A 21,144-nucleotide genomic window follows, 5' to 3' on the forward strand; every position below is an offset into this window, starting at 1 on the left:
TCTGAAAGTGGTTCTATTAACACTCTGCCAAACAATAAATCATTAACAATTTTATGAAAAGGAAAGTTGCTACTCACCATACAGCAGAGATGCTGAGTCACACACACACACACACACACACACACACACACACACACACACACACACACGACCGCAGTCTCAGGCAACTGATGCCACACTCAGTTGCCTTAGACTGCAGTTGTGTGTGTGAATTGCTTTTGCGTGTGTGTGTGTGTGTGTGTGTGTGTGTGTGTGTGTGTGTGTGTGTCATCTATTTTTGATGAAGATCTTACTGGTGGAAAGCTTTATTTGTGACAGTCTTTATGTTGTGCCTATCTGCGAATCAGCATCTTCACTATAAGTGATTGGCAACTTCCCTTTTCAAGATATTGTTACATTCCATCCTGGATTTCCATTGTTTGACTTAAGTGTTAATTTTACAGTTATCCTGAAGATGATATACAGAATATAAAATCCCGTCTGAGGCCTGTGATCAGTGCAGTACAATCACAATAAAGACATGAGATGCTCAATTGATTCTTTTTATTAGAACATGTTACGCGTTTCGGGATTACACTCATCTTCAGACAACACAAACTTCAACTCCTTCCTAACTTTTACTTTGAGTTATCAAGGCTGTATGCCTTGTTGGTTAGGAAGGAGTTGAAGTTTGTGATGTCTGAAGGTGGGTGTAATCTTGCAATGCGGAACTTGTTTTAATAAAAGAGTCAATTGAACATCTCATGACTTTATTGTGATTGTACAGCATTAGTTGCCAATTATTATCCTGAAGATATAGAAGAAGAACCTGTGGCTTTTCCCAGTTGTTTGGAATCCTTCAATTCTGCACCAACATATGAGAAACTGGTGGTAGAAGGAGTCAGTTTCTTTTGTGTAAGAAGTATAAAATTGTACAGGCTTCTGTTAGATACTGTTTGCTTTGCCATGTTGAGCAGTTTTAATTGACTTTCTGCTCTGCAGTCAATTATCTTGGTATCCATCATTTTGATATGCATACATTGATCTTCCACACTGTAACAATTTCAGATCCTTCTCTGTGTCTATTTCACTTACGATCAATGTGGTACCATGTAGATGACTTTGACCTTCCTTTCTTTCTTTCCAGATCAGTAGACAAAATTTAACTTCAAATTCATGAATGCCTGTCACATTATTCTAACATTCCTTCTGGCTTTGGCTATTGTTAATATTATACTATTCTAGAAATTGTGTACCATCAGGTGATAGATACTAGTATTCTAGTACTTAACAGCATGTACAGATAAAGAAAGGAAAACCTGGAGTCAAGTTTTTAAATTTGACAACTTGACATGACATCTCATACGTGACCATCAATTGATTCTCACATACAAATTTTGTTGAGAATATTATTGTTATTGTCTCTGTTTTCAGTGATTTATCATTATTGTAAGCTATCAGTTATGATGGTATATGTTGGCCATCAAATTTCTCATTTCATTGTGTTTAATTGTAAATGAATTAATTTATGTCCATAGGAGAAACGTAAAAGACCCCGTGATGAGTCTAGTCAAGAGGATGTCAGTATGGGTGAGGAGTCTCTTTCAGAACCTCCATCAAATAAGAGGACGTTATTGGAAGGCAGTGTACCTATTCCAAAATCCATTGGTGAAGTTCAACATTCAGGTCAGGGGTTGGGAAGTGAGCAATCTGGACAAGGTACTAATGAAAAAAATGCAATATTATTCTATTATTCAGCACTACTTACAGTTTTCCATTATGGTATTGAGAAATGCAAAAATTCAAATGCGTTTTCTAGTTTTTTTTAATTGTGGGTGAAAGTATTTTTCAAATTTTTGGAAAGGCATTGCTTGAAATTTGATTGTTAGACCTTCATATTGTGCTTTATGATGCTCACCGAGCTGTTATTTCTGAGATTACCTTTGACATTCACTGGTGTATGACTGACACATTGGGTTAGCAACTTTAAATTTTAAGTTTAAGATAAATTCCGAGTAATTTTTTTTACATGCAGTGATCATTGAACATAAAATGTCAAACATGAGCCAGTACAAAATCTCTACAGTCCCTTTCATGTTAAGCACCAGAAGGCACTATAATGGAACAGAAAATGGGTAGGAAATGTAATAGATTGGAGTAAAAGTTATTCAGAGTGGCGTGTGTGTGTGTGTGTGTGTGTGTGTGTGTGTGTGTGTGTGTGTAGGGAGGGGCATATAACATACAAATTTATTATGAAAACATTCTTCCCATTTGATATCTTCCCCTACAGTATTTTAATTTGTACACTTTACCTTCAGCTTGATACAGAGTAACTAGAGGATTTTCAAAGGTTCGCGATTCTATATTTTCACAAGACTCATTCCACATCATTTCGATAAAAGAGTCATTCAAAAGATCTAAGGAACATATAACTAAGAAACTAACTAAGGAGTAAACAGTATTTAATATACTGTGGGTATTTTATTTACTAGGAACTTCTGGTGTTTCAGGTAGTCTTTTATTTTCCTTATGGAAGTTGCCTTTAAAAAAGCCTTTGCAAGTAGTTGGCTGTCAAAGCTAAAAATTGGTTATGTCATTTTTCTATTTCCAGTTAGGATACAGACACCCGCTGTGTCCCGGGAACCCAGATCTTGCGTTCTGCGACAGAGGCAGGAGAGAAGTGCATTACAGAAGTTACTCGATTATCTGCTTAAAGGCCTTGAGAAGAGAGATCCTCAACAGTTTTTTGCATGGCCTGTCACAGATCATATTGCTCCTGGTTATTCCCAGATAATTCAGAATCCAATGGATTTCAGTACAATGAAACAGAAAATAGATGACAATCTATACTCTACACTTCATGAGTTCATCGTAAGTATTCTTTTTTAAATGCAGCAGTTATTCACATAAAAACATTATGTGCTAATTACTAATTGTGTAAATTTTCTTTGGTCCTGGATCCACGGTTGTTACTATTTTTTTTGAATGGTCTGTTGATGTGCTAAGCTGCTCTGAATTAAAGAAACATTATAATTATATAGTAGTTTAAAAAAATAATAGATTTAAAAATCAGCAGAGATTTTACAGAACTTAATTCATATAGCGGAAGATGCATCAGATTTGTTGCTGCAGTAAAACCTGACTTAACAAACCCACTTTTAGCGAAATCTGTTTAACAAATATTGCTGTTGGTCCTGGCAAAACTTCCATAAGAGCAATGCTGTTCCTCCTTGCTTATAACGAACCCCACTTCGAGAAAAAGTCTGCATTTAAGGAATAAACAAGAAACATTGTGTAGATTAAAATCCAGTTTTACGCAGCTCCCGACATAACGGAAGTTTCTTTCAGTTTCACACAGACTGTATGCTTTGTTGTGTTTTGTTGTGCAGTAAATAGTAATTGATTCAGTCAGTCAAAATGTACTGAGATTATAGTCAGTAACTCTACTTCCCTTGCAGCAGTGCCGGCAGGTGCATTGAACGAATCAGAAATAGATTGCTGCTCAGTCTAGTATGCAACCTGTGGCATGTGATCTGATGTCACTGTAACTCAGCATATGAACTGCAAAAACTTTTTTATTGAAACATCAAAGTTATTAATTTTACATTTATGGAGTTATGGCCTGCGAACATAGAAAGCTTACAATTCTGCAAAAGCTTACAATTGCTTGCACTCTCAATGGTAGTCGTAACCCAAAACTTCTTGACATGCAAAAGAAAAAAAAATTTAGCGCCACCTATGTGTGCAGCTTACTCAAAAACAAAGAAGCATTCTTAACTGTTGAAACAAAGTATTCCTGTTTATCCGTCAAGAAGAACATTCATATGTACGCATTTGATTATATTGAAAATATTCTGTTAAAGTGATTTCAAGGAATGAGACATGGCAGCATTCCTAGAAGCATAAACACATTGCAAGAGAAAACTAATGAAATTGCCCTTAACATCGGTGTTGAAAATTTCAGTACATTGAATGGCTGGTTGTATCTGAAGTGGACTGACAAGGCAGCCAGTCAACAATGACGGGTAGCCGAAAGAAAGGCACGCGTACACACACACGCCGACGGGCGTCAAGTACTGGAACAAGCTACGTAATTAATGCTATGAAGAAAAGTACGTAGCTGGATTAATACTTATCTTTAATCAATCATTGTGGTACATCGCTCTTGACTATACACAGGAGACTTTAATTACAATCACTGTAAGGCTAATGGCGCCTTGCTAGTTCGTAGCCATTAACTTAGCTGAAGGCTATTCTGTCTCTCGGCTAATGAGAGAGAAAGGCTTCGTCCATCTAGTCGCTAGCTAGGTGTTCGTACAACTGGGGCGAGTGCTTGTTCGTATTACGAGACCTGCCTTGTGGTGGCGCTAGGTCTGCGATCACACAGTGGCGACACGCGGGTCCGACATGAACTAAATGGACCGCGGCCGATTTAATCTACCACCTAGCAAGTGTGGTGTCTGGCGGTGACACCACATTCCTCCCCCGCAAATCGGCGAACGGTCGTGAGATAAGGCTTCCGCCCGCCGTGGGGAGGACCCCATGTTGACGTATGCGATGAGGTGGGGAACCTAACAACAGGCGAGGCTGTGCCACCCGCACCCGGCCATTCGGTCCGAGGGGAGCTAGGAAACGCCTGAAAAACTAGTCCAGGGTGCACGTCAACATGCGGTGTATGCGCCCATAATGAGACAGGAGGGGCCGAAGGGTCGACCTCCATTGCGTCGGGGTACCCGACGCGCGATGACGGCATGTGGTCCGGAGCGGCCAAGAGTTCCATGGCGGAGGACAGCTGGTCACGGGAAGCGATCGGCGGCGCATGCCCCAGAGAGGCGCGTGGCGGCTGCAGCGAAGCGTCGAATGCGGGCGGCGCCGGCCGGAGTACCGGCGGCTGCGGCGGCGGCGCTTCGCCGTGGGGCAAAATGGAAGGCATCGTCGGTAACACCTGGGGATGAGGCGAGCCAGTAGATGGGCCCCCAGGGCGCTGACCGGACGGCACCGTCGCTGAAAGCAGACGGGGAGCGGCAGAACCCGTGCGACGACAGAGGCGCAGCTGATTGAGATGCCGACGCACCTCACCAGAGGCCTCCAAAACCAAATACATCGCGCGGCCGAGGCAGCGAAGAATGCGCCCTGCGAGCCAACGCCGTGAACCTCGATAGTTGCGATAAAATACAACGTCGCCAGGAGCAAAAGCAGGAGTCTGCCGCTGCACAGGAACCTGATGCGGCGGATGCAGCAAAGACATCAAGGTGCGATGAGGACAACCGTGGAGCAACTCAGCCGGCGAGCGACCATCTCGGGGCTGAGAGCGATACGAAGACAAAAAGAGCAACAATGCGTCCTCCCGAGAATGCGACTCTTTCAATTTCAACATCTGTGACTTGAAAGTCCGGACCAATCGTTCAGCGGCACCGTTTGACTGAGGCGAAAACGGCGCGGATGTCAGATGTTGAATACCATTGGCATGGCAGAATGACTGAAATTCTGCGGACATGAATTGTGGGCCATTGTCGGAAACAATAGTCTGCGGAAGACCTTCAATGCAAAAGATAGCAGACAACGCTTGGATGGTGGCCGCGGACGTCGTGGAAGACATCCGGACAACAAAAGGAAAATTACTGAAGGCATCGACCAGAACCAACCATCGCGCATTCCAGAATGGACCAGCAAAATCAATGTGCAAGCGTTGCCAAGGGGAAGTGGCTTTTGGCCAGGCAAAGACTTTCTGCGGCGGTGCGGATTGTTGTTCGGCACACGCCATGCAAGAAGAACACATATTCGCAATCGCAGCATCGATTCCGAACCAAGTGCAGTGCTGACGAGCAAGTTGTTTCGTTCGCACTATACCCCAATGTCCTTGGTGAAGAAGCCGTAAGACAGAGGACTGTAACGAACGTGGGACCACGAGTCGGGACTGATCATTATCAGAACGCAACAACAAAACACCACGTCGAACAAAAAGTCTCTCCTTGTGAGCAAAAAATCTGCGAACCAACGGATCCTCGATCCGAGACTTTGACAAAGGCCATTGCGTAGCAACAAAACGCAAAACAGTAGCAAGGACAGGGTCAGCAGCGGTGGCTGTAGCTACACGACGAAAATCAATCGGAAACGATTCGACCACTTCATCGGTTTCCGAATCAATGAACAGGCAAGCAAGTTCGGAAGAATCGAATGCTTTATCCTCAGCAACAGGCAAACGGGACAACGCATCAGCGTTGCCGTGCTTAGCAGTGGACCGATACAAGATATCGTAGCGGTACTGTGAGAGGAAAATAGACCAGCGAATGAATTTCTGCGCTGTACGCGGAGGTACAGGCTTGTTCGGATGAAAAAGCGATGTCAAAGGTTTGTGGTCTGTGATGATGGTAAAGTGACGACCATACAAGAAATCAGGGAACTTAGTAACACCAAACACGAGAGCCAAAGCTTCTTTCTCTATCTGTGAATAATTTCTTTGCGCAGACGAGAGCAATTTGGATGCAAAGGCAATAGGGCGATCATGCGAGCCAACTTTGTGCGCAAGCACAGCACCGATCCCGAAATCCGATGCATCGACCACCAACAAAAGGGGTTGCTGGGGATCGAAAGGCGTGAGGCAAGTATTTGAAAGCAACGCCGATTACAACTGGCGAACAGCGCGTTCACATTCCGTCGTCCAGAGAAACGGAACACCTGTACGGCGTAAGCGATGAAGCGGAGCTGAAATGGAAGAGGCATTGCGCACATTCACTCACACCTTGTGAGTCTACATTGTTCAATGTTCTTGCGACCTCCTGACGCAATGCGTGAGGAACATTGCGCGCTCTGGAAAATTTCGGTTGTGCGTTTACTTTCAGTTCCAAATGTGCTTCATAGTTTTTAGCGCAACCTAAACCCGGTGCAATAATGTCTGCAAATTCTTCACATACACTAGAACCACTGTCTGTAGGCACAGTTTGAATCACTGATAGTACCTGATTTACAATAGACATGTTAAACAACTGAAATAAATCTAAGCCAAACAAGTTCACTGCAGTAGAAGAACGTAAAATGACACAAGTTTTGTTTGTCCCCTGTATGTTGCAAAAAGAGTGCACTGTCCTAACACAGGAATTGTCTGTCCGGAATAACTTTTTAACTGAACAGTTGCAGCACGCAACGGAGGTGCGCCCAGTTGGTTGTACGTTTCGTGATTGAGCAATGAAACTGCAGCTCCGGTATCGAGCTGGAATGGTATCACTTTGCCTTCAAAGTCTAAGTCCACAAAAAGTTTATTGTTCTGCTGACGACAAGAGCGACTGTCTCGTGCAATTTGAACAGACACTGGTACAGAATCACTTGCTAATGGACGTGATTGCCGGCGACGTTGACGCACTCTGTTTGTGGGACGATCACAGTCACTGTTAGAGAAAGTGGCACTGGACGGGGTGGAATTAACGACATCAATGTCCATGGGCGAAGGTCCACGAGCCTGAGTGTCCTTGGTTCGATTCCGGCGCGAAGCAAAGGGCCTGGAATGATTGTGATTGTCTGATCGGAGCTTTTTCTGGCAAACACTTTGAACATGTCCTTTCCTATTGCAGAAAAAGCAAATAGCTTGGCGTGATGGGCAATGTTCACGCGAATGTCTAGTAGCACACCGCGGGCATGATTTCACTGCATGTGTGTGCTGGCGCGGCACACCTGGTTTAGCGCGCGGCGGCAGCTGTGCGGACGTACGCGAGGGCAGTTGACCGGGCCGCGTAGCGCGAGCGCGCCCGTCGGGCCGGTTAATGTTACACACAGCTGGCGAAGTTTCAAAAGATTCCTGAGCACAGTCAAGTGTGTCTTGTCTATCCAATATGTCTATCACTTGTTAAAGGGAGGGATTAACTAGTTTCAAAATTTGCTCCCGTATGCGAACATCAGAAACGTTCTGTGCAATTGCATCACGCACCATTGTATCTGAATAAGAAAGACCACAGTCACAGTCAAAAGAACACTCCCTAGTAAGTCCTTGCAATGTTGCTACCCACTACCTATTAGTTTGACCGGCCGTACGTTTTGTACGAAAGAACGTATACCTTTTTGCAACCACATTAACTGTTTCTTTGAAATAGGCATCTAAAGCAGACAAAATTTCCTCGTAGGACAGAGTTGCTACGTCGCGTCGGGGAAACAATTTCACTATCACACGGTAGGTGGACACACCGACACAAGAAAGCAAAAACGGCTGCCGCTCATTACCTTGAATTCTGTATGCGGCGAGGTGGAAGGCGAACTGGCGGGACCACTCTTGCCAAGTCTCTTGGGTTTGGTCAAAGGGTCGGAATTGAGGTGCAACAGCATGTTGTGGCTGCGGTAGCGATGAAGCGGCGGCGGCCGCATCGGTGTGCAGCGCACGTTGACCCTGGACGAGCTGTCCAAGAGCATCCAATAACGCTTGCGTCTGCTGATTCTGCAAGCGATAAAATTCGGACAGTACATCTGGCGAAGCCATGACACAAGTAAATGTAAGCAATCAGAAAGAATACTTTAACTCGTCGCCAATGAAGTGGACTGACAAGGCAGACAGTCAACAGTGACGGGTAGCCGAAAGAAAGGCATGCGTACACACACACGCCGACTGGCGTCAAGTACTGGAACAGGCTACGTAATTAATGCTATGAAGAAAAGTACGTAGCTGGATTAATACTTATCTTTAATCAATCATTGTGGTACATCGCTCTTGACTATACACAGGAGACTTTAATTACAATCACTGTAAGGCTAATGGCGCCTTGCTAGTTCGTAGCCATTAACTTAGCTGAAGGCTATTCTGTCTCTCGGCTAATGGGAGAGAAAGGCTTCGTCCATCTAGTCGCTAGCTAGGTGTTCGTACAACTGGGGCGAGTGCTTGTTCGTATCACGAGACCTGCCTTGTGGTGGCGCTAGGTCTGCGATCACACAGTGGCGACACGCGGGTCCGACATGAACTAAATGGACCGCGGCCGATTTAATCCACCACCTAGCAAGTGTGGTGTCTGGCGGTGACACCACAGTATCATTTTACGAAACATCATTGTAGTAACTCACATGTTATTACACCACCTCCACTACAGCCATGGCACTCGTCTCGTTCAAGTAGTGCACCATTCAGCTGCTCCAGACATTTGCACCAGATGCCGCTGACCATGGACAGTACCTCAGTCACCTGCAGCAGGAAGCTGGTGGTCCCTGGCAGGCAACTACTCTATATATCGTCTTGCACCAATCTTGGCCAGTCTCCTTTGTACAAGTCACTAAAGAATTATGTACTGTCTTTGTTATGCTGTCACACCGTGACTCAAATAAAGATCGTTGTGGTCTAATTCAGAAGACAATAAGAAACCAAGAGTCGACAAGTAGAATTGTGTGTGCTCAACTTCAGTGACTGTTTTTTCTTGTAACTTCTGTATGGAACTTGTCCGTCAATATGTTCTCAACTAGCAACAACTTATTATGACAACTTTGGAAAAAAATGGGCTACGTTGTCCGTTCAGGATCCACTGTCTCCGGTGAGTCCACTGCCATTTCTGCCGTACAACAACTGCTAAAGATTGGGAAGCTTATGGAAAACAGCTCCACCAGCATTGAATTCCTTCTCGCATGTATCAGTTATTGTGACATTTGGGACCCTTGCAGGAATGGCCACAATTTTCTGTGATGAAATGTGTAATTTGTTGTCTTCGTATCTTCGTAAATGCATCCGTGTTATTGCCATTCACGTAGAGCCTTCCTAGTGCCACTAGCAACATCAGTCATACTGACCGTGGGTGGAGGAGCTGCGGGGTCTAAGCCGTTAAGTGTCGCTTTATTGCTAAAAACTATAGAATCTTATGCTGACTGACTCCATGGTTCACAACACAACCATCCATCTCATACCTGACAAGGAAGTTCATCAGAGGTCCCTTCAATGCAAAGATACGTTCTTGGATGAAGTGTTACTCAAAGACTTGAGGTCACCCACACAGATGTTCACCATATTGAGGTCACCTGCACAGCGGGTCACCAAATTGAAGCATGGAGGAATGTCACCATCATCATAGTGAACCACCGTGGCAAGTAGCAACAGGCTTACCTAATGTAGAGGAAGTAAATGCCATGCAAACCAGGAAACCTGATCTGATCGCAGTGGACAAACCTGGTGGCAGACACAACGACAAGGACAACATGCAGCACTTCCATTCTGCCCCTCTTGCTTGTGCAGCATGAGAGATCAGCATGCCCAGGCAGTGGGCAACATGTCACAGGTATCACAAAAAAGGCCACATTGAGTCAGTTTGTCATTCTCAGCTTTCCTCTAAACAAATGGACATGGACATTCATTCTGTTTCAGTTTCGTCCATAGGTCAGAATAAGCCTTTTATTGAAGTGTGTGTACTGCATAAAATACCATCATTGCAAGTGGTCATCAAACCAGCTGTTTAACTTCTCAGCTCTCAAACATGCACGTGACTGGGCTCCCCATTGTTGGCTCCTGTCAACTGCTGTCTGGTAAACTACAGTAAACAGCATGTTCCTGTCCTTGGTTAATTTACAGATGCAACAGCTTACAAATCTGTTGTCCGTCCTATCACATATTTGGGTCTTAATCACCTGCATACTGAGAATTTGTTTGTAATAGACGCTTTTGTTGATTTGTAATTTTCTATTACTAATTCTAACCTCTTGTGTTGATTCAAATTCCTTATCAAGCCATGGATTCATTGTGTTCTGAATTTTCGGATTTGTTTCCTGAGGGTTTAGAGCTTGCGACCAATTTCACGGCACATATCATACTTAAACCTTTAGCTCGGCCGCATTTTTTCAATGCGCAGGTCAGATCCGACTTTGTGGCAACTTTAAAGTTACCATAAATGTTCAGTTTGTTGTTGACACATACACTCTGCGTCAACTTGGTGAGTTACTTGTGAAATTGGCCAGGTGCTAATTCTTTTCCGAGGTTGACTTGTCTAACCTGATTGTTCCCTTAGGATGACGCCTCAGAACAAATGCTTGTTACGATCGTGCCTTTTGGTCCTTATCAGTATTAATGTTTAATGTTTTGGGTGACTAGTGCCCGGCTATATTACATAGCTTTTTAGAACAATTTGTGGCTGATGTTCTGTGCTGCATTAACTGTCATGATGATGTTGTTGTCACTGGTACTGTAACAGTAAAACACTTATGTAACCTGTGTCCTCTCATACACCACAAGGCTTAAGTGTTTTTCAACTCTCTATTGAGTATCTCGATTACGAACTTTCCCAGCAGGGTGTTCAATCCCTGGAACAGTTTTGCCTCGTCCATTCAATTTGTGGGAATGGCAGGCATTTCTTGGTAAGGCAGTTTACTATCACTGGTTTCTCATGGGTGCAGCCACTCTGGTTCACTCTCTGTACCAGTTGCTTCGTGCAAATGTTCCTGTCAGGTGATTGTCAACTTGTGGGAACTCAGAAATAATTTACACTCCGTGCCTTGCCTTGCATTGTTCCAAACTGGTAAACATTTAGCCTTGGCCACCGATGCGCCCCAGCCATGGTTCTGGCCCGTATTCATGCAGATGGCTCTGACCGACCTATGGCTTTTATGTTAAAAAGGCTCTTGTGATTTTTTATGAATGACTTTAAAGTCAGTACCGCCATTAGACTGTTGTTTATTTACAGTGTTATATTTACACTTACACAATCATGATTTCGGCTTCAAAGTGCCATTATCAAATGTTTTCTGAAAGCAACTTAGACAGTACAAGTGAAATACATAACAAGTGATATAAGCGTGTAACAATCCATATTTCTAATGCTTACTTACAAGCGTTATAAGTTGCCTAGGAAGGCATACTGTCATATTAAAATACACTATTAGACACAATGTCTAAGAGTTGATATTTCTGGCAGAGCTTACTGCTTTGTTTCATTACAGAGTACACCATCTTGACTGAATGACAGTTGGCTAAGTGTCAAATTGTCTTGGTCAAAGAAATTCCTGTTACAAGCAGGTGACCTTTTTTAGTCTCTGGACTCTTGCAGTACCTGTTTATCTTAGTATGCAATGAAGTTGCCTGCTCATAAACATAAACAGTAACAAACCTCTCGATAATATTCGCTGCACCCATAAATATAAAAGCCCAGCTAGTCATTGACGTTGTTTCAAGTACATTTTAGTAGGTAAATATACAGTTTTGTATGTGAAATTAACACATGGCCAACTCTAAGTTGTGTATTTTGTCTCATTTCAGAATTAATAAATACAGTGCAATTACTTATTCTACTAACTCATTCATTAACCAGTGAGGGTTGAAGCGATATTTATGATGTATGTATCATCAGGTATGTAAATCCTGTTACATGTGTTGGAATATTACTTAGGATTAAGTGCAAGTAACAGAGGTGTGTGAAATATGTATGTACATATAAGCATTTAACCACATAAAAGAATCAAAAGATTTTATATTGAACAGTACATTTAAATTTAATTTAATATAAAGAGTAGGGATATCCTAGTATTTGTTAAAAATACTATAAATCATTCATTGTCAACTGTAGGCATGTGGAATGTTAAGTGTAGGGGGGGGGGGGGGGGTAGAAGGATGGAGGAGGGGTTATAAGATGACTTTTATAGTGGGATGTAGGCATGGCAATACAGGGAGCGAAAGGCTATTTACGATTTGTACAGAAACCAGATGGCAGTTATTAGAGTCGAGGGACATGAAAGGGAAGCCGTGGTTGGGAAGGGAGTGAGACAGGGTTGTAGCCTCTCCCCGATGCTATTCAATCTGTATATTGAGCAAGCAGTAAAGGAAACAAAAGAAAAGTTTGGAGTAGGTATTAAAATCCATGGAGAAGAAATAAAATCTTTGAGGTTTGCCGATGACATTGTAATTCTGTCAGAGACAGCAAAGGACTTGGAAGAGCAGTTGAACGGAATGGACAGTGTCTTGAAAGGAGGGTATACGATGAACATTAACAAAAATATAACGAGGATAATGGAATGTAGTCGAGTTAACTCGGGTGATGCTGAGGGAATTAGATTAGGAAATGAGACACTTAAAGTAGAAAAGGAGTTTTGCTATTTGGGGAGCAAAATAACTGATGATGGTCGAAGTAGAGAGGATATAAAGTGTAGACTGGCAATGGCAAGGAAAGCGTTTCTGAAGAAGAGAAATTTTTTAACATCAAGTATTGGTTTAAGTGTCAGGAAGTCGTTTCTGAAAGTATTTGTATGGAGTGTAGCCATGTATGGAAGTGAAACATGGACGATAAATAGTTTAGACGAGGAGAGAATAGAAGCTTTCGAAATGTGGTGCTACAGAAGAATGCTGAAGATTAGATGGGTAGATCACATAACTAATGAGGAGGTATTGAATAGAATTGGGGAGAAGAGGAGTTTGTGGCACAACTTGACCAGAAGAAGGGATCGGTTGGTAGGACATGTTCTGAGGCATCAAGGGATCACCAATTTGATAGTGGAGGGCAGCGTGGAGGTTAAAAATCGTAGAGGGAGACCAAGAGATGAATACACTAAGCAGATTCAGAAGGATGTAGGCTGCAGTAGGTACTGGGAGATGAAGAAGCTTGCACAGGATAGAGTAGCATGGAGAGCTGCATCAAACCAATCTCAGGACTGAAGACCACAACAACAACGTGGGCTTGGTGGGGGACAAAACGGTAACTGGGCACTTTTAAATTTTAAATCTAGGACCAAATTAGTATATGTTAGGGCATTGTGTGGGAATGATGTGTCCAAAGTGAAGGTATGGCTTAAGTGTGTATCAGTATATTCTCTGTCTGGATTCCATATATCCTAGTATTTTATGTATTAAGTAGTTGTGATACTAAAATTTACTCCATAAATTCAATAAAATAAAACGTTTTATTGAGACTTACTAAGTTTGTCCTTTGGTTAGTGATAGAAGGTCGGGGTGAGGTATGAAGAGGGATATTAATTCCTCATAAAAGTTGTATGTCTCAGAGGGAGGAAGGGGTTAGTGAATCAGAGGTTGGCAATAATCCCTGATGGGGGTTATGGGCATGTTAACAATACATCCAGGGAAAGGGGGGGGGGGGATGCTGAAGTAGAGGAAACGTGCATAACAATGTTTGTAATTGTATCTCATCAACCAATACCAAATCCTAGGATATCCCTACTCTTTATATTATGTTAAATTTAAATGTGCTGTTCAACATGAAATCTTTTGATTCTTTTAGGTGGTTAAATGCTTTTATGTACATGACATGTTTCACATACCTCTGGTATTTGCACTTAATCGTAAGTAATGTTCCAACACATGTAACAGGATTTACATACCTGATGATACATACATCATAAATATCACTTCAACCCTCACTGGTTAATTAATGAGTTAGTAGAATAAGTAATTGCACTGTATTTATTAATTCTGAAATGAGACAAAATACACAACTTAGAGTTGGCCATGTGTTAATTTCACATACAAAGCTGTATGTTTACCTACTAAAATGTACTTTAAACAACGTCAATGACTAACTGGGCTTTTATATTTATGGATGCAGCAAATATTATCGAGAGGTTTGTTACTGTTTATGTTTATGAGCAGGCAACTTCATTGCATACTAAGATAAACAGGTACTGCAAAGATGTACCAACTACCAAAGAAAATAAATTGCTCCGAACCTTTCCTAACCTACCAGACACTGAGTCCAAAGACTAAAAAAAAAGGTCACCTGCTTGTAACAGGAATTTCTTTGACCAAGACAATTTGACACTTAGCCAACTGTCATTCAGTCGAGATGGTGCACTCTGTAATGAAACAAAGCAGTAGGCTCTGCCAGAAATATTGACTCTTAGACATTGTGTTTAATAGTGTATTTTAATACGACAGTATGCCACCTTAGGCAATTTATAACACTTGTAAGTAAGCATTACAAATATGGATTGTTACACGCTTATATCACTTGTTACGTATTTCACTGATACTGTCTAACTTGCTTTCAGAAAACACTTGATAATGGCATGTTGAAGCCGAAATCATGATTGTGTAAGTGTAAATGTAACACTGTAAATAAACAACAGTGTAATGGCGGTACTGACTTAAAAGAAATATATTTTGACTGTTGCCCCACATTATGAAAAAATTATTTTATCAATCAGAATACTTCATGTATTCGTATGTAGAAGAAGGTGTAATTAGATGAATGACAAACACTAACTTCACTTAACGAAGATATATTCAGCACTTGCACATACAAGAGCGCAGAGCGAACTGCCTCCGGCCAGAACACATACAGTGTATATACAGCTACAGAACATTCCAGTTCAATGATTCTTGACATTTGTGGGTACTTCTAGAATATACTCGAACTGAATATAGAACTTAAAATTGTACAGTCCATGTGAGTTTTGAACTCACGAACCTCCATACATACAACAGTTTAGTATCATTACCGCTACACCATGGTGCTACTCAGCTTCTAATGCGACATTGCTCCCTCCTTAAGAGAACAGCATCTTGGTGTTACATCCTCCTAGTCCGGGAACAAGCCATCGATGCTGCATACTCCGACTCCTGATGACTGATTCTCGCCCTGGTGGTGATCTTCTGAGAACTTCTTTTGCCACTACGCTCTTCGTCACCTTTTCGCTTGTTGCCTGTCGCTGGAGCTTTGAATTTACCCTGGGTGGCAGGATCCTTGGAGGGCTTCATTCGAAGGACGTGGACCGTATCTCTGAACTTTCATCGTCTTGCGTCAGGGCCGAAATCTTCAACTTCATAAGTAACATCAGACAACTGTCTTACAACCTTACAAGGTCCAAAGTACCGCCTGAGGACCTTCTCAAAGAGACCTACCTTCCGAACAGGAGTGAAGATCCAGACAAGGTTAGCGGGCTGGTAGACAACAGGGCAGTGGCTCGCATCATACCTTCGGCGATCGTTTTCTTGAGTCTGTAGCGTGCAGAGATGAGCTAACTGCCGAGCTTCCTCAGCTCTGGTTAACACCTAGCCGATGTAGTCATCATCCACGTCATCAGGATGTAACGGAAACACAGTGTCCATGGTCGTAGTCGCCTCATGCCCATGCACCAGGAAAAATGGCGTAAATCCTGTGTTGTCTTGTTTGGCAATGTTGTAGGCAAATGCCACGAAATGTAGCACCTCATCCCAGTTCCTCCGCTCAACATTGACGAACATTGATAGCATGTCGGCCAAGAAGGCGTTCAGCAAGCCCGTTAGTTTGCGGATGGTACGTATTCATCATGTGATGAGTAATGTTGCACTGACGTTTTATCTTTGTCACAAGATTAGATTGAAAAACTTCCCTTGATCTGTAATTAACGGCTTTGGGGCACCGCGTTTTTATACAGTGTCTTCCACGATGAGTTTGGCTACTTCAGATGCTTTGGCTGTTTTCATGGCTTTTGTAATGGCATAGCATGTCAGTTAATAAGTGCAAACAATAATCCATCTATTGCCAATAGCAGATGTTGGAAATCATCCGAGGAGGTCAATCCCAACACGATGGAAAGGCTTTTCGGCTGGTGGAGTTGGTATGAGTCGGCCAGGTAGTTTCTGAGGAACTGTCTTTCTCCTCTGGCACTCTACAGTGTGGCACATAGCGACGGACCCTCCTAAACAAAACCTGGCCAGTAAAATCTCTTGCGGATTCTATCATAGGTCTTAATAAATCCTAAATGTCCAGCCTCAGGTGTGTCATGGAATTTTTGTAGAACATCTAAGCACACGTGTTTAGGAATCACTGGTAGCCACCTCTTTCCGAACAGATCAAAGTTTTTCTTGCAAAGTAATCCATTAACTACCTTAAATTGTCCTTTCACATCCTCTGACCAATTTAAGGCAAGCATAATTTGAGATAACTTGGCGTCCTTCTTCTGCTTAGCAGAGAGATCCTGGAGTGCAGCGAGACACTATCTTCATCAAAGTTTTGATGGTCTTGCACTGGGATTCTTGAGAGAGAGAGAGAGAGAGAGAGTCGGCATCTTCGTGTTTTCTTCCACTTTTGTGCACTATGGTAATGTCATACTCTTGAAGACGTAGTGTCCACCTGGCGAGTCGTCCTGTTGAATGCTTAAGACCCATCAGCCAACAAAGTGAATGATGGTCTGTAACAACTGTGAATGGCCTCCATAGAGATACTGTTGAAATTTGCACATGGCGCAGATCACAGCAAGACATTCTCTTTGTGTAGTTGAGTAGTTTCTCTTGACTTTTGTAAGTGTCCTAGAAGCATAGGCTATAACCTTCTCCTTTCCATCCAATATTTGCACCAGAACAACACCGATACCATACCCACGGGCATCTGTGTGTAGTTCTGTAGGTGCTCACACCTCATACACATGATGTACAGGGTCAATCATCAGAGTTTTTTTGCAGCACATCGAAAGAATCTCGTTGAGCACCACCCCAGATAAATTTAGTATCAGCTTTTATTCATTCTTGGAGTGCCCTGACTTTGATACAAAAGGACAGTAATAAGAACATAATCTGAGGTAGCTTCTCACATCTCTAATACTTTTAGGAATAGCGAATTCTGTTATAGATCTCACCTTTTCTGGGTCTGGCCTCACACCTTTGTTTAACACAAGGTGTCCGAGTATTTTGATTTCTTTTGCTCCATAGAGACACTTTCTTGGATTAAGTTTCAGTCCGCCTTGTTGGAGACACTTAAGAACGGCCCTCAGTCTTTTTATATGTTCATCAGATGTCTCTGAGAACACTATACTGTTATCTAAATAATATGTCACATTCTCTACTTCAGGTGCCTTAGATCATCATCCATTATCCGTTCAAAAGTTGCGGGCGCATTACACAAACCAAATGGCATTACCTTAAACTCGTACAGGCCCTCAGGGGTGATGAATGCAGTTTTCTCACGATCAGCCTCATCTTCTTCGATTTGCTAGTAGCCCAAGTACATGTCCATGATGAGAAAAACTTTGTCTGAAGGGGCCTATCTAGTGTATCATCAATTCGTGGAAGAGGGTAAATGTTCTTTATAGTTGCCTTGTTAAGTTTCTTGTAATCAACACAAAAGCACCAACTGTCATCCTTCTTCCTGACAAGGACCACTGGTGAGGACCATGGGCTCTGCATAGGGTGAATGATGTCATTCTTCATCATTTTCTCTACTTCGTCATGAATTATTCAACGCTCTGTTGCTGACACACAAAAAACTCTCTGGCTTATTGGTTGATGGTCTCCAGTGCTAATCCGGTGCTTCACCATCAGTTTGTCTAATTTGCTCTTCACCTATGGATTGAAGCATTTGGAGAACTCTTGAAGAATGGCAAGTAGCTTCTTCTGTTGTTCCTTAGTGAGATCTGGTGATAGTCGAGCTAGAAGATCTTGTCTCATAGTGGTAATGTTAATTGAATCCACAGACTCGGCATGGGAGGTTTCTATGATGCTCAGCTGTTCTTCAATTAACGGCTCAATCTTTGCTACGCACGTGCGTCTTGGAAGGATCTGCAGTTCTCAACGACAGTTAACTATCCACAATTCAGCGAATCTGTTCTTAAATGAGACAGAAGAGGCTGGGATGACCAAGTTATTCTTCAGTGGTATGCTTCTCTCACATTCCAGGACAAGATCCATGGGTTGATGCATAGTATGGCACGTGACAGTTACCTTTCTAGTGCTGATTGCAGGAATGATCACTTCATCCAGCACACATAGCCTCCACACACTCGGATGGGCATCTTCCTGTCTACAGTATCTCATCTCATCTAGCAGAATCTTCGAGTGACCACAAACCTGAGAAGCTTTCAAAAAGTCCCATCCGAGAATGATGTCATGACTACGCTCTTGTAAGACGATGAATTGTAAGGGCTGTGTATGGCCACTTATACCCACACGAATGACACATCTTCCTGTAGGTTTTACATATTTCCCATTAGCCACCTTCAGCAGAGATGTTTTGTTGTTGACGAATACGGTTTTCTGCAGCTGGCGACGGTACTTCTCCAAAATGACTGAATATGATGCTCCAGAGTCCACAAGAGCTTGGGCTGGTCAGTCATCCATGAGATCGACGTAGCTTCCTATCATTTTTGTAGTGATCGACGGCAGAGGATTTTTCTCTTCGGCTGCCTCACCTCCAAGGAAAGTCGCACCCTTTAGTTTTCCAGGTTGTGTCAGCTAGTTGATCGGCTGGAGCGTCTAAACGGCACTGGAGACCTTGATCGGCGTGTTGGGGAGCGTCTTCTCCTGTGGCTAGCTTGCGGCGATGTTGACCTATGTTGCCCTCCACCCACATCTTCTTGTTCATTTCCGTCGGCTAAGATCAATCTGCTGCCTTCTTGCGCGGGTGTTATCAAATATCCGCCGCCTTTCTCGGCAATAGCATACCACATGTCTCGGTCGTCTGCAGTGGAAACATACTGGTTGGTTATTCTGGGTACTCCAGATGCCAGTCTTCCTTGGTGCCCAAATAGGTTCCTAATGCAGCATTGTAGGAACCTTTGTTGGGCACTGACATCTCAAGGCAGTCCACCATACCAGTGCCTCTTCTGTTGGCATAGCCATTCACTGTGGGCAGCATGCTGCCCACACCATGCCCACCCACCTTCCTGATTTGATCTCCTGCTGGCTGTCTAGCCACTTATGGGCACCTTCTACACCAATAAGGGCACTCCTCCACTGACTCGGCACTGGCTTTCCTGCTGCCCCCTGCCGACCCCTTCGACATTGTCTCTGGGCATCGCAGCTCCTAGCCTCCGCCACCATATCTGACGCCACCACGTCCAGTGCCTATAAGGAGGGAGAGTCCTCTGCCTGCTCTCCAGGAGGGAAAGGAAGACATGCATCACACACACTAATGCTGCCCCTAAAGCACATTCATGTGGTGGGGAGCTGTTCATGTCCAGGACAATAGCATACAACACCATGGACATATCAACCATCAGAGCATTGCAGAAGAGCTAGCATGTGGGCACTCTTCCCCTCAAGGAGGGAGGAGTGTAGTCTCATACATTACTACACCTCTGCCACTACGGGTGTGGCGCACACCTCATTCAAGTAGCTCAATGTTCAGCAGCTTCAGGCATTCCATCGGAGGTTGCCGACCATGGACAGCGCCTCATTCACCTGCAGCTGGAAGACAGTGGTCCCTCGCAGGGGGATACCATTTACATTGTCTTGTACCAGATCTGGCCTGTCTCCATTGTACAAGTTACTAAAGGATTAGGTTCTGTCTTTGTTAAGCTGTCACACCGTGACTCAAAGGTTGTTAGTTTCTTATAGCCATGTTTCTTATTGTGTATGGAGTTAGAATAGGCATAATATGTCATTTCAAACTGTAAGAGGAAACGTAAGGCTGTGCTCATAGAAAGTGTAAACTACTGGAAGAACATTGCATCACCATAACTGATACAGGATTACTAGCCCAGAGACATTTTCAATTTTGGTGAAACTGATGTCTTTTTTATAATTTACTTCCTGCAAAATCATATTCCATGAAGAGAGAAAAATGCCACAGAGATAAAAAAAAAGGGTAAAGTAAATAAGACGACACTGTTGTGTGTTAATAATGATGTAAGTGAAAGTTTCCCTCAACTAATAATAGGAAATTTTAAAATTCCCACGTGTTTGAAAAACATAAAAACCTAGTTTGCACTTACAACAGCAGTGCCTGGATGATGTCATAAACCTTTACGATATTTTTCAGGCATTTAAATGCCAAAATGGGTGTAGCAGGCATGAAACTTCTTTCTTATTGCCTGATGCTTTGTACATCCCAAGGAAACCTATCTGAATGTAAATGTTGAGTTCCTTCCTCCGAACTGCACAAATTATGTGCAGTAATTGGAATTGGGCATAAAATACTCTATTGAAGCCAAATACATAGTAGCAGTGCAGTTAGGCAGATGTCAATTTTATACACTATGTGATCAAAAGTATTTGGACACCTGGCTGAAAAGGACTTAAAATTTTGTGGCACCCTCCATCGGTAATGCTGGAATTCAGTATGGCCCACCCATAGCCTTGATGACTGCTTCCACTCTCAAGCAGGTGCTGGAAGGTTTCTTTGGGAATGGCAGCCCATTCTTAACTGTGTGCTGCACAGAGGAGAGGTATCAATGTCGGTCGGTGAGGCCTGGCTCGAAGTCGGCGTTCCGAAACATCCCAAAGATGTTCTATAGGATTCAGGTCAGGACTGTGTCCAGGTCAGTCCATTACAGGGATGTTATTGTCGTGTAACCGCTCCA

The 21,144-nt window shown here is 43.1% G+C and overlaps 1 protein-coding gene across 3 annotated transcripts in view; it reads left to right on the plus strand.

Annotated features, from left to right (window-relative positions):
* LOC126484598 (bromodomain-containing protein 7) overlaps positions 1-21,144 on the plus strand; it is a 137,407-nt gene that overhangs the window by 26,937 nt on the left and 89,326 nt on the right. For all 3 annotated transcript variants that reach the window (XM_050108163.1, XM_050108161.1, XM_050108162.1), the window contains 2 exons: positions 1,518-1,698; positions 2,591-2,850. In XM_050108163.1, the coding sequence (XP_049964120.1) occupies positions 1,518-1,698; positions 2,591-2,850 (441 nt within the window). The remainder of the gene's footprint in view (positions 1-1,517; positions 1,699-2,590; positions 2,851-21,144) is intronic.

Source organism: Schistocerca serialis, chromosome 6 (genome assembly GCF_023864345.2).
Source record: "Schistocerca serialis cubense isolate TAMUIC-IGC-003099 chromosome 6, iqSchSeri2.2, whole genome shotgun sequence".
Taxonomy (NCBI): Eukaryota; Metazoa; Arthropoda; class Insecta; order Orthoptera; family Acrididae; genus Schistocerca; species Schistocerca serialis.